The following is a 13374-nucleotide window of genomic DNA, read 5'->3' on the forward strand; positions in this document are numbered from 1 at the left end:
TTATAATTTAATTTTATTATAATTATTTATTTTTATTTAATTATATTTAATATAATAATTTATATTTTTTAAATATTAATAATTGATTATTTAAGTATTAATATTTTATTTATAATTTAATCATTAATATTATAAAATACTACTATTTTATTTATAATTTAAATGTTATTATGATTATTTGTTTTTATTTTATTTTTTAAATATTAATCATTTATAATTGATTTAGAATATTAATAATTGGTAATTTAATTTATAATTTAAATATTATTATGATTAAAATATTAATACTTTTAATTAATTTTTAAATTCAAAATATTTTATAATATATAATTAATAACTTAACCTTTTTATTATAATAAGATTTATTTTTCTCTATTTGCATTTTTCATTTTTTAATTTAAATTTCACTTAATAATTTAAAAATTAATATTTTATTTTTAATTTAAATATATTATACTTAAAATATGAAAATATTAATAATTTTTTAATTTTAATTTAAAATATTAATTTTATAAGTTTAAGTTTGTATTTTTTAAAAACAAATAAGGACACTTTTGTCCAAAATGTTTGAATTTTATTCCCATGGGTATGGAATAGCTAATATCATGGAGAAAGATGGTATTAGCTATTCCAAGCTTTTGCCAGATTTTAAAGAATACCCATTCCTTTTGAAATGGTTGTTCCTTCCCCAAAACCAAACCAAGGGGATAAAAATTTGTAAAGAATAGGGGGAATGACTTAACCAGTCCTCTAACCAAACATGACCTTAAGGTTTACAAATCCTTTCTGCACCCTTACGAAGGGTACAAATAAAACTTTAAGAAAAGTGACATCGATATATACCTTGAAGCCTTTCCTTAATAATTTTGCTTTTACAATCTTGTGTCTCAACAATCTTAGGGTTTTATTTCGATTTATCAACGGTTGCTGTAAATGGAATGATAAGGGAATTTGGCTTTTGACTTTGCAAAATTGGAACAATTTGATGTTGATAAAGAAAATGACAATTTAAATGGTTTTTCACCCAATTATTAGATAGGTTTTCTCTTTCCTTTATTGAATTGATTTGTATGAATTGTTTAAATTCTTAATTGTTGCATTTTTTAATTGAGCTATGCAGTTACAATTTTGTATCGATTACGATTAATTATAAAATGATTGATAATAAACTTACAATTGATCAATTTTCTAAAGTTGAAAGGATTTTTGATAACTTCAAACTTTATAAAATGACTATGCATGAATTTATTGTTATGTCTTTGAACTTTGATAAATTCTCATCATCATGGAAAATTTTCAAGAGAACCTCAATACATAAAAAGAAGATTTGTCTCTTGAAGAGCTTGCCAGTCATCTTTGAATTTAAGAGTGCTATCCCAAAGAACATGAGAAAGACTCATATGTCAAATGTTCATGAGATGGAGAAAGGATAGTCCAGCAAATCCACAAAGAATAAAGAACTTCTTGCTAATAAATAAAGATTCGAGAAAGAAAATGGTGCATGTTACCATTATAAAAACCAGGTCTTAACGAAAAAGTGTTACTTTTTCAAGAAGAAGGAAAATGCGTTAGTAATCACAAGATAAAATTTTGTTGCAATAATTTTGAAACTAATGTCGTGGAAGACAATAAGACATAGTTGCTACAAAGTATGATTGGAAGGACAAATTCATTTTGTCCAATAGATAGGTATTTGTGGAAAAGGGTTATGTGAACAAAGGCATCTTCATAATCATTTTATTAAAAATTAAAATAATAAAATGATTGTTTTTACTTACATAATTTTCTTGGTTTTTTGCATCATAGTTTAAGGCATGTTAATTATAAAAGAATGCTTGCTATGTCTAATTTGGAATTGATTCAAAATATTGATAACATTGTAGAAAAATGTAATACTTGCATAGTAAACATTCTTTTATAATTAGAAATTTTAAAATGCTTGAATTGGTACCAAATATTGTATATGAATTGATGCATAATATTTTAAGCTATGCAAATTTTATATACTATTATGCACCAATTTAAACTTGCATGTTTATATTAGAAATTTTTTAATGTTGGAATTGTTCTAAATGCTTGAATTGGTGCTTCATATTTCTATATGATTTGCATAGCTCACCTTAGATTCGAGGAGAGAGATATTATGAGCTTTTTCTTAATAATTACTTAGAATTTTGTTATATTTATTTGTTACATTCTAAAGATAAAGTACTCGATAAATTTAAGATTTATAAATAAAAAGTTGAATAGCATTGTAAATCTTTTATCAAGTATTTAAAATCAGATAAAGGTGAAAAATATTATAAACCAAGTTATTTTGAATTCACAATTATAATCCATCAAACTTTAGTAACTTGCACATCACAACAAAATAGTGTGGCGAAAAGAAAATATGATCTTAATCAAAATGATAATGTAATGTTATCATATTTTGGTTTTGGATAGGATTTTTGGATTGAAACTGTATTAATAGCTTATCACATATTAGATAGAGTTTCTAAAAAGGAGCTGAGATAATCTTATATGAGCAATGGAATAAAAAGAAACCAAATATTAATTATTTGAAGGTTTGGGGATGTAGAGTTGTAATTGGAGTTTTGAAATCCAAAAGAAAAAATTTGAGTGAAAGAGGAATAGAATGCATATTCGTAGGAAATATACAACATAGTAAAGCATATAAGTTTATGATAATTGAACCAAATGATTCAGTTTTGGTCAACATTGTTTTTGGATCAAAAAGTGTAATTTTTTACAAAAGTAGATTCAATTCTATTTCAAGACAACTACTACATTAAAATCAATTCAATCAAATAAAATTCTATTGGAATAAGTTGAAAATTAATGATGAACTTTATCCTGAAATAAAGGGAAAGCAAAAAGAATAGAAAGGCAAAAGATTTTGGACCTAATTCTATATGTTCCTTGTGGAAGGGACCGAAGAAAATATACAAAATAAAATTTCTTATTGTTTTAATATGGAATTAGACATTATTATATATAACGAGATAATGAAGTCTCAAAACTTTATCTTTTAGAATGACCAAATGTGCTCAATAATGAAAAATAACACTTGGATTTTAGTTGATTTTTCACCAAGTTTCAAAACAATAGGTTGTAAATGAATTCAAAATGAGAATGAAGGTGGATGGAGCCATAACAAGCTTAAAGCAAGCTTGGTAATCAAAGACTTTACATTAAAGAAAAGAATTAACTACTTTGATACTTATGCTATAACAGCTAGAATTGCTACAATTAGAATCTTAATTTCACTTGCTTCAATTTATAATTTAGTAATTCACTAAATGGATGTAAAATAATATTTTAAAACAGTGAATTAGAAGAGGAAGCCTACATGGAACAATCGGAATGCTACATTGTTTCAAGGCTTTGTAAGCTTGTAAAATCATTATATGAACTTAAACAAGAACCAAAACAATGACATAGAAAAACTTGATGAAATTGTTTGAGCCAATGGCTATAAAATAAATGAGTTTGATATATGAATATATATAGAAAATTCCAAAAGGGTAAAGGAGTTATAATTGCTATTACGTGGATGATATGCTAATATTTAGTACAAATTTAAAACAGGTTGAGGAGACAAAGAAGATTTTTATTTAATTGTTTTGCAATGAAAGATATGAGTGTAATAGATGTAATCTTAGGAACTAAAATATTCTAGGATAAAATTAACATAATTTTGTCAAAATTGTATTAATGTGCTCAAAAAGTTTGATTTTAATGATTGCATACCAGCATTTATGCCTATGTATTTTCAAATTAAATTAGTATCTAATGTTGGTAGGATGATTAATCAATTGCCATATGCAAAAATAATTGGTTGTTTAATGTATGCAAGGACGTGAACAAAGTCAAGTATAGCATTTCTTATTGGAAAATCATATAGGTACAAAAGTAATCCAAGAAACTTACATTGGTAAAACATAAATACAATACGTAAGTACTTAAAAAAATCAATTATGGATATCTATTATGATATTTGTTGTAATGAATATCTATTTGTACTAGAAAGATATTTAGATACTATTTAGTTACAAATATAAGAAATAATATTTCTACAAGCGGTTGGATCTTTATGTTTAATGATAATATTATTTCTTGAGATTTCAAAAAAGAAACATGTATAATGCATTTGACCATGACTGCCTAATTTACAACATTGACTGTTACCGGCTAATGATTAAAGAACTTACTATATGATATACTTTTATGACCTAAACTAATTTTTATCCTTAACAAAATGGGAAGCTTGTTAAGAATATAAAGCCAAGTCATAAAAGCACGCTCAGGAATATGTAAAGGATACTATATCAATTTGTGTCAGGCAACTTTAATTTTTTGTGATATGCTCGTTTACTTTACTTTTATTCTATAATTATATTTTAAATTAAAAAATAATTAATATATAACAATATCAATTACACGAAATTTAAATTAATTGAATGATAATAAACACTATTTTTGTTGAACCTTGAAATTCTAGATACGATGGTGTCTTTACACTCAAAACTTCTTCTGTTCTCTCCAACTTGACTTCACAGGATGATTTTGCGAATGAAATTCTTCGCATGCAAGAGTGTCGTGAAAAGGTACCCATCGACGTGAAATGAAAATTCTTAATTTAATTATTTTAATTGAAAGCAAGAGTACGATGAAGAAGTAACCTTTGATGAAAAATGAAAATATCGTTATTTTTAATTGAAAAGACCCTTAAGCAAGAGTGAAAATATCACTATTCCTAATTTAATTATTTTTAATTGAAAAGACTTTTAAATAAGCAAGAGTGTGATGAAGAAGTAACTTTTGCACAAAAAATGAAAAATAGCACTATTTCTAAATTAATTTTTTTAATTGAAAAGACCTTTTAAAGAGATTATGTAGACTAAAATTAAAGGAAAAGAACACGAAAAAAAAATCAAAATTTCGATTAAAAACATTACTTGGAATTGTTATGCTAATTTTTTATTTTCTAACACCTAAAAAGGTGCAAAAATTAGTCCACATAGTGATAAATAAATTCTCCATTTGATAGCAAAACCGTAGGCATTATTTTATTTTTGTAGTATCATCTTGAATCAAAAGATTTTTAGAATTTCATGTTTTATCATTTCAACTAAGAATGCCCAACATAAATTTACTTTTGACTTCAGTTTTAGAATATGAAGTGAGCCTAACTAAATGGGCTGGTTATCCAAACCCAAAGTGCTTACTGCTTACAAGGTCCATAGGCCAGACTCCAGACCATCTTTATCAAAGTTTAGATTAAGCTTTTCTACTTTTTGTAAAGGAGGAGAATGCCTCTAGGGGCTTCAAGATCCTTGCCGCAGAACTGTGGGCCAAAAAAAACGAACCCAGAAATATTATAATCCTTATTAAACTGTGCCCCGTCTTGGGCCAATCCTGATAAAAAGTTTTACTAATTTACTTCTCAAATTAAAGAAAGTAGTACAAAGATACAGAGGAAAAGATAAAGACAGAACAGAATATCATTAAATAGGATGGAGACGCAAAGTGCTACTGCTTTTACTATTTTATAATAGACATTATATTTAAAAAAATTCATGAAGTATTTAAAAAAAATTAAATAAATTTTTATTTTTTTATTACATTTAACCAAGTTTTATATTTTTATTATGGATCAAAAAAATCTTTGTGATTAACGGTTGAATATAGCTATTAGTCAAAATATCACTTACTATTTTTATGTTGCGTGACATTAACTTGAAAAGCGAGAAAATTGTGTGACCATGTTATCATATTTCATTATCATTCAATAGAACATGTTAGTATGTCGTATTAATATCACGTGACATATTTGACTCAAAATAAAATATAAATACTTAATTAAATGTAATTGCAGGAATAAGAATTTGTTTGAATTTTTATAAATAGTTCAAAAGCTTTTTAAAATATTTTACCTTTATTATTTATGATGAGTTTCATATAAACCTTAAAAGAAGAGAGAAATGTCAATGTAAGAAAAAAACACAACATTACTAATGTATAGGTCATTCATTATATACCCTCGTACCTTTTATTTTGTCATATAATTTTCACTAATCATTCATTTAAGAAAGCTAAAGTTTTAAAGGAGGTATTAAATTGTTTGATAGGTGGATTTCATATAGCTGTAAAAATGTTAAGACAAAACTATGGTCTAAAATTTTAATTTCTTTCACCAAAATGAAAGTGGTATTTATGTTATGATAATTTTCAAATAAAAAGTGACAAAAAAAAAAAAGGAATGAATCCCACAGGACAGCAAATTTTCAGGCAAAAAGGAACCCTTTTGACCAAGTTACTAACAATCTATGTATGATGGGAAGAAAAAGTATGCAATAATACAATCTCAATAGTCTGAAGTCTATATATATATATCTCGGTGCTTGTCCCAGATCCGATCATTACAACAATATACAATGAAATTCTTCTCATGTCTTGACAAGAAAAATAAAAAAAAAAAGAAAAAGAAATTCTTCTGATGGAAAAAGCAAGGAGGAAGCAGACAGGAGTAAGACGTGGAAGAAGTACCCTGAGAGGAAAAGTGCAGCCACCGGCCACAGCACATGCCTGCCTCTCACCCATGGTTCACCACCCTCGCTAAACACTCAGATTATTCGTCACATGTATGGAGGCAGTGATTTTGACTATTGCCTAAATACAGAAGACATGTCATTAGAGATGGAAATTTTGGTTTATCTGCTTAAGAAAGAAGATCCTGATTTATGATTCTCAGTGCAATGAGCTTTAGGTGGGGGTGCAAAAGGATTCATCATTTCCCATGACTGAATATTTATTTCATTTTTAATTTGTTGAAAATTGTAGATGCACATATTTTAAAGTGTGGAGTAGGACTTTGAGGTCCATTGATCAAATAATGTAAGGGAATCATTCTTTCTATGACTATTGTTTCCAGATTCATCCAGGGATTGTGTATGGATCTGAACCGTTCCCAACCCTGGAATTGCTAGATGCTTCTGTATGTGGGTGCGCCCGTCCATTCATCCAAGGGCAAACAAATAAATATGATTTCCCAACTGTAGACCAAAAGTAAATGAATCCCCCCACCCGTCTCAAATTTCCCTTTTACCCCCACCGAAGTATCAAAGTAATACAAGCCTTCTTTGAACAAAATTAAACAAGAGCAATGGGCATTTTTGTAACTCCGAAAGTCAATCTACTGCTCCCATGGTTTAGCCCCCAACAAGCAATCTGTCGGTCTGGGTGTTTGGGACCTCTTAGGTGTGCACCTCTGAGTCACCGAGAGATTTGCCAGTTTATCTCTTATGGTCACTAATTGACCACAATTCTCTCTCTTTCTCTTCTTCTCTCTCATTTATCCTTTATATATATCAACTTCTAAGTTTACACCAATACAAAGGGGAGAATGGCCAACATTAAAATAAGCTACTTACTTTTGCTACTCTTCACCTTCTTCCTTGCCGCACATGTAATACAAGGTCATAGTCAGCCTCCAGCTGTTCCTTTCCTTGTTTTCAAGTTATCTTTCCATTGCCGATAATATGGTCCTTCACACTGCACATCTTAATTTCTTTCTCTCTTTTTTGCTTCCACGTCTAGTGCTTCTCTTATTAATCCTCCTACCCCTAGCAGATTTCTGACTGGGCTTTTAATGTAGGAAATGCATTTCCATAGCTTGACAGGAAGCTGTAAATCATTAATAGGTTCTTAAATTTTACTTGGTTTTTTTTTCTTACACCAACTATTTAGTCTGAGAAGAGTCTTGCATTTCCCTTCTGTTAACAAATTCTAATAGTTCTATGTATAAAACAGGGATTTTTTTCTTCTTTTTGCTTGCTAAATAAAGTTGCATTTGACTTTTTTTTTCCTTGCCACATTTTGGTTAATTCTTACAAGTTTGCAGGATCCAGAACTCAAGTAATACTTCCTAATTTCCAACAAGGGGTCTCTCATTCTTCTCCATTGCATTTGCAGGTGAGGATACATCAAAAGCACCGCTATTATTTGCTTAACTTACTCTATGATTTAAGTCTTTCTAACAAAAACATTTTTGAGGCAACAGGGCAGCAACGAAGCAAAGATGAATAGAAATTCAAGGAGGTTGATGATTGGATCCACAGCGCCCACCTGCACTTACAATGAATGTAGAGGATGCAAATACAAATGTAGAGCTGAACAAGTTCCGGTAGAAGGAAATGACCCAATCAATAGTGCGTATCACTACAAATGTGTTTGCCATAGGTCATAAAACAAAAATGTAGTAGGTTGAGTGGAGTAGATGTGTGTGGTGTATATTGCACTAGCTTCAGAAGAACTTAGAAGTCCAGATTTGTTCTACATCCAAATACTATTTTGTCTCTGCAGTTTTAGTGCCCAGGTTAGCTGTTCTGATTTCCTTTTGGCACAGCCGGTATTTCCTGCTATATGGTTATCATGCAAGCTTCTTGAGGGAAAGTGAATCATTAATTTCTTCTTGGCATGTTAAAGTTGAAGTTGGAAATTTCTTGTTATATAAATGTCTATAAGTTCACTTTAGGAATATCAAGTAGCAGTTGCCTTAATTTGCTTCCTTTTCTTTTATCACTAGACTATGGCCCGAAAGTTGCTCGCGGGCCTCTTTGTACCTCTTTTTTTCTTTCTCAACATGTTTTTTTATTTCTAAGACTTCCACGTGGTTAGAAGAGACAGTCCCTTTGGGGTTTCTTTTAATTTATGTAATAGGTTTTTGTACAATCAAGCTTACTGGTGTGGATAGATTCCTGTTTAGACTATTTCTAGTTCATACACAAAATGATATTAGTCTAAAGACATGGAACAAGGTTTGCAACTGTGTACAATATCAAGAGTTTGCCCTTTTGTCAACTTGGTGAACTTTATATCGTAGGGGCAGACACATTGAGTTTTAGTTAAGTACTACCATATTATATTTTCACCCTTAATTATTGACCATCTACTTATTTGTTTTTGCCGCATGGGTTAGGCCTATTTTGGCTCTCTTTGCATAAAGCAACATGAAGAGAAAGAGGAAAGAATAACCTGAAATCCCATCTAAAAACAACTTCTGGTCATTGGGATTATAGCTTTCACTTAGTTGCATCCAATGTACATTCCCAATATTCCTTCCTTGTTTTGCTCATTGTGAAGCAATTTTTTGCATTTTCTTTCTGTTGCGAACAGAACAACATGCTGACTGTTGAGAGACACTCAGCAAATTTATGAGATATGCTGTTAGGGTTTCTTCCAATGGAGGACTTGACGGAGCTTTAGGAGTTTTTGAAGTGAGGCTCTGCCTCTGCAAGTTGGCATGTGGCAGTGGTCCCAAATATTAAAACATAAGCTAACAAAAAATCACATGGGCAACTTTTTATTTTGAATCCATTCAATTGCACAAAATGGCAGAACTGAAACTAACAAAGAAGCCAGAAGCTCATAAGGAGGGGAGGCCCCATTTTCCAAGCATACAGAAACAAGCAAGACCCGCCAACATTTATATGCTTGATTGCATTTGGCTTTCTTGTAGATATGAGAATATTCTGGTGACCATTTCACATAGAGTTTCAGTACCAATACTGTAACGCTTTTGTGGGCCTATGGCTCTGGTTAGTACATTTAGCTGCACATTCATGAATCTTATTCATACCTCCAAATCAGCATGACAATATTCCAGCACAGTTTCATAAAGAACTTAAATGCAATGGAGATCTTTTAACTGATATTTTTAAGGGTTGGTTTCCTTTTGTTTTGTACTTGTGCCAAGTTTATTTTATTATGGTGAAAATTATATGAAAAACATTTGTTGATTTCATTATCCCTCTTATTATTAGTTCTTATTGTTAAGGAAGCAGCATTACAGTTTCATATAGAGAAAAATATGAAAAAGAAAATAGTGGAACAACATTCTAATTGCTGTCATTCTTCATTCATATTATATCAATTTTACAACCAAGACATTGAATTTTGGTTGATAGGTACATTTTTAGAAGGGTAATACAAATTAAGCTAATCTAAATTTACAAGAAAAATGAGAAAAACTGCAGTAAGTTAATACAAAAAAGTCAACACTAGACCATCTTCATTTGTCTCCCACTAAACTTTGCATCGGTGAGCTGCAACCAAGTCACATGAACATTTCAAAATACTCCAAAATGGCGTCAAGACTGTTTTCAAGATGAGCTCGAGTTCAACATTCCTCCTTGAGATCAGCTTTTGATAACACCAAATTTAGATCTTAGTGATTCAAACTTGGCCTTAGCAAGCTCTTTTGTCGTAATATCACCTCTTGTTTTCTGAGTTCCATGCAAAGGCACCACTTCCAAATGAAAATACATAATTAGAGGTGCTATTAGAATTATCTAGGCACCTAGGTCAGTCAATATCACCATACCTTTGAAGATTTTTAGTTTGTTGTTTGCAAAACCTCATCCCATAATTAGAAGTCTCTTCAATGCACCTTAGAACTCTCTAGGCAGTTGCAAAGTGAGCGGTTAATGGATTTTGCATGAATCTTGACAATAAATTTGTAGGGAACATGATATTAGGTCTACAGGTAATTAAATTGTCACGACTCAAATTTAAAATCCAACGACTCGACGCAAGGATCTAATGGGAAGGTCCCACTCAACCCAAGCATATGTGTGTGTGTGTGTGTGTATAAACATGTATCAAATCTCAAACATTAGTTTGCACAATTCCGTGCTCAAGTGTGGAAGCAAAACATTTCTCAAATATCAAAGTATAAGCCACCCCATGGCAATTTCAAATATTTATTACAAATGTAAACAAAGTTCAAAGTATATCAAATGGACAAGCCCAGCAAAGTTAACTCAAAGTAAAGGGATTTGACGCCTACTAGATGCCTTATCGATCACTCACTAAACCAACCATAGTAGCTCTTCTCGAAGAATAGTGAGCCAAGCAGTCTACTGATCTGTAAACAAAAATAAGGGAAACTAACACGTGAGTTACAAAGGCTTCGTGAGCATGTACAGGGAGGGGAAACAAGTGTAAATGGAAGAGTATTTAGCAAATATACTTTCAAATTCAATATGAATGAGCAAAGTTTTCAAATATTTCCAAGTTTCGCTTCTTAAATGTAACCAAAACATTTCAAGGCATTTCAAACATAAACAAATCCTTTACAAAAAGAGGTAGTTAATACCCAAATCATTTGCATCTCAATTTTTTTTTAAAACAGTGAAACATTCACAAACAAGCCTTAAATATCGATACCTCCTACAAGGGTATTGATACCTTTCCAACATAATGTCATCCAGGGTTTTTAGGTTTCAAAGTATTGATACTTTTGTCATAAGTATCAACACTTTTCAAATAGAATGGAATTTTGAGAACTTTTAAAAAATAAGTATCGATACCTCTTCTTGGAGTTTCGATATTTTTGTTATGTAACCCCAATTTCTTTCAACCAAAAACAATATTCAAAATCCTCAAACAAGTTGATAATCATTCTTAAAGTTCAAATACCAAAACCAAGGTACATTTTTGATTCATATAGGTTTTTCTCAAACCACAAACTAAATTCATATAAAGATCAAAGATTCAAGATCAAAACCAACATATCTCATTCTTTTAATCCAAATATCCAAATAACAAGAAAGTGGTTTATGGAGCGCATTATTAAGAAAAACAATTGAAACAAAGAGGTAGGATCGAATCCATTACTCAGCAAATACAAATTTGTGTTGTAGCACCAAGTAAAACCGGTGTAATCTCACCACCATCCATATAACGAAGGGTAAGACTATGTTAACTAGCAAACAAGTACAAAAGGTGTCATCACACCTAAATGGTCTAGTACATAAAGTCATCGACCTCAAACATACTAAGTTCATGAGGCATTGGGGACCAAGGTGAATTTTAGTACAACTTTCCATCCTCATACGGATGGACAGTCTGAGAGGACCATCTAGACACTTGAGGACATGTTAAGGGCATGTGTGGTAGACTTTAGCGCTACTTGGGATAGATATCTACTATTTGTGGAGTTTGCTTACAACAATAGTTATCAGATGAATATACATATGGTGCCTTACGAGGTTTTGTATGGATGCAGATGTAGGTCACCCATTGGATGGTTTGAGGTTGGAAAAAGATAGTTACTAGGATCAGACATGATCCAAGATGCGTCGGATAATATTAGATTAACACAGGATCAAATGTTGGCAGCCTAAAGTAGGCAAAAGACTTATGCCAACTACAAGTATAGAGACTTGGAGTTCGAGTTTGGTGATCACATGTTTTTGAGAGTGACACTGACCAAGGGGTCATGAGGTTCGGCAAGAAAGGTAAATTGAGCTCGAGATAAATTGAACGCTATGAGATTTTTAAAAGAGTCGATGTCATAGCCTACTTTTTAACATTTTTACTGAGTCTTGCGCACATACACTTAGTACTCTATGTTTCTACACTTTGGAAGTATCAACCCAATCCATCCTAAATGAGCCATCATGAAGAGATCTAGCTGAGAAAGGATTTTTCAAATGAGGAAATACCCTTGGAGATTTTAGAAAGACAAGTCAAGAAAGCAATAAAGAGATAACTTAAGTGAAGGTCCTATGGCATAACTAATCGAGCAAAAGGTAACTTGGGAGGCCAGGAATGAGATGTGTGTCAAGTATCTCTATTTGTTTCAAAATTAAGAGGTTAGTTAACATTTAACTCAAATTCGAGGATGAATTTTTTTAAAGAAGGGAGAATGTGAAATCCCACCTTTTAACTAAAAGATAGAAGCGTAACATTACTTGATGAGCTAAGATTTTAAAGTTTTTATGAATGATTTTAGGCACATATTTGATTAAGAATATCTTTTAAATGATTTCAAATGAGTTTTGGGGATGCTGGGATTCAAATAGGGCTAAAAGACTTAATTTTTCACTTGTAAATAGCATTTTAGGGCCCAAGTATTGAGACTTGGCTGAAAAGTATCAAGACTTGATTCATGGGATGAATAATGTCTCTAGGCTTTACATAAGGTATCGAAACATGCTGCCTAGAAAGAAAGTATCAAGATTTTCACAAGAAGTCTTAAGACTTAGGTCGAAAAGCACCCTAAAAATAAAACTATTTTCAAAAGTATTAAGACTTAGCCCTAAAGTATCGATACTTCAACATTAGACGTCAAAAAATAAAAAGTAAACTTGTATTTTTACACCTCAAACTATAAATAGGGCTAAAACTTCGAGACCTAACATTCCTCTCATTATTTCAGCCTCCAAACCCTCTGTTTTTCACTCTCTCAACTCTCTTTCAAGCTTCAAATTCATTTTCCTTCAAAAGCAAGTGATTTTTAGCTATTAAACTTGTTTTCCAACATTATTGGAGGTAAAAAAATGATTTTCTAGCATTAAAGTTTAT

At 30.8% G+C, this 13374-nt stretch overlaps 1 protein-coding gene across 2 annotated transcripts; it reads left to right on the forward strand.

The window, feature by feature from the left end:
* On the forward strand, positions 7275–8626 carry LOC18612649 (EPIDERMAL PATTERNING FACTOR-like protein 9). Of its 2 annotated transcripts, none has more exons than XM_007049554.2 (3): positions 7275–7481; positions 7907–7977; positions 8066–8626. In XM_007049554.2, the coding sequence occupies exons 1-3, from the start codon at positions 7409–7411 to the stop codon at positions 8249–8251; spliced, it is 330 nt and encodes a 109-aa protein (XP_007049616.1). In that variant the 5' UTR covers positions 7275–7408; the 3' UTR covers positions 8252–8626. The 2 variants fall into 2 exon arrangements, with proteins under 2 accessions (XP_007049616.1, XP_017974533.1); XM_018119044.1 differs by having other exon boundaries at positions 7399–7706.

The sequence above is a fragment of the Theobroma cacao genome, chromosome 1 (genome assembly GCF_000208745.1).
Source record: "Theobroma cacao cultivar B97-61/B2 chromosome 1, Criollo_cocoa_genome_V2, whole genome shotgun sequence".
Lineage (NCBI taxonomy): Eukaryota > Viridiplantae > Streptophyta > Magnoliopsida > Malvales > Malvaceae > Theobroma > Theobroma cacao.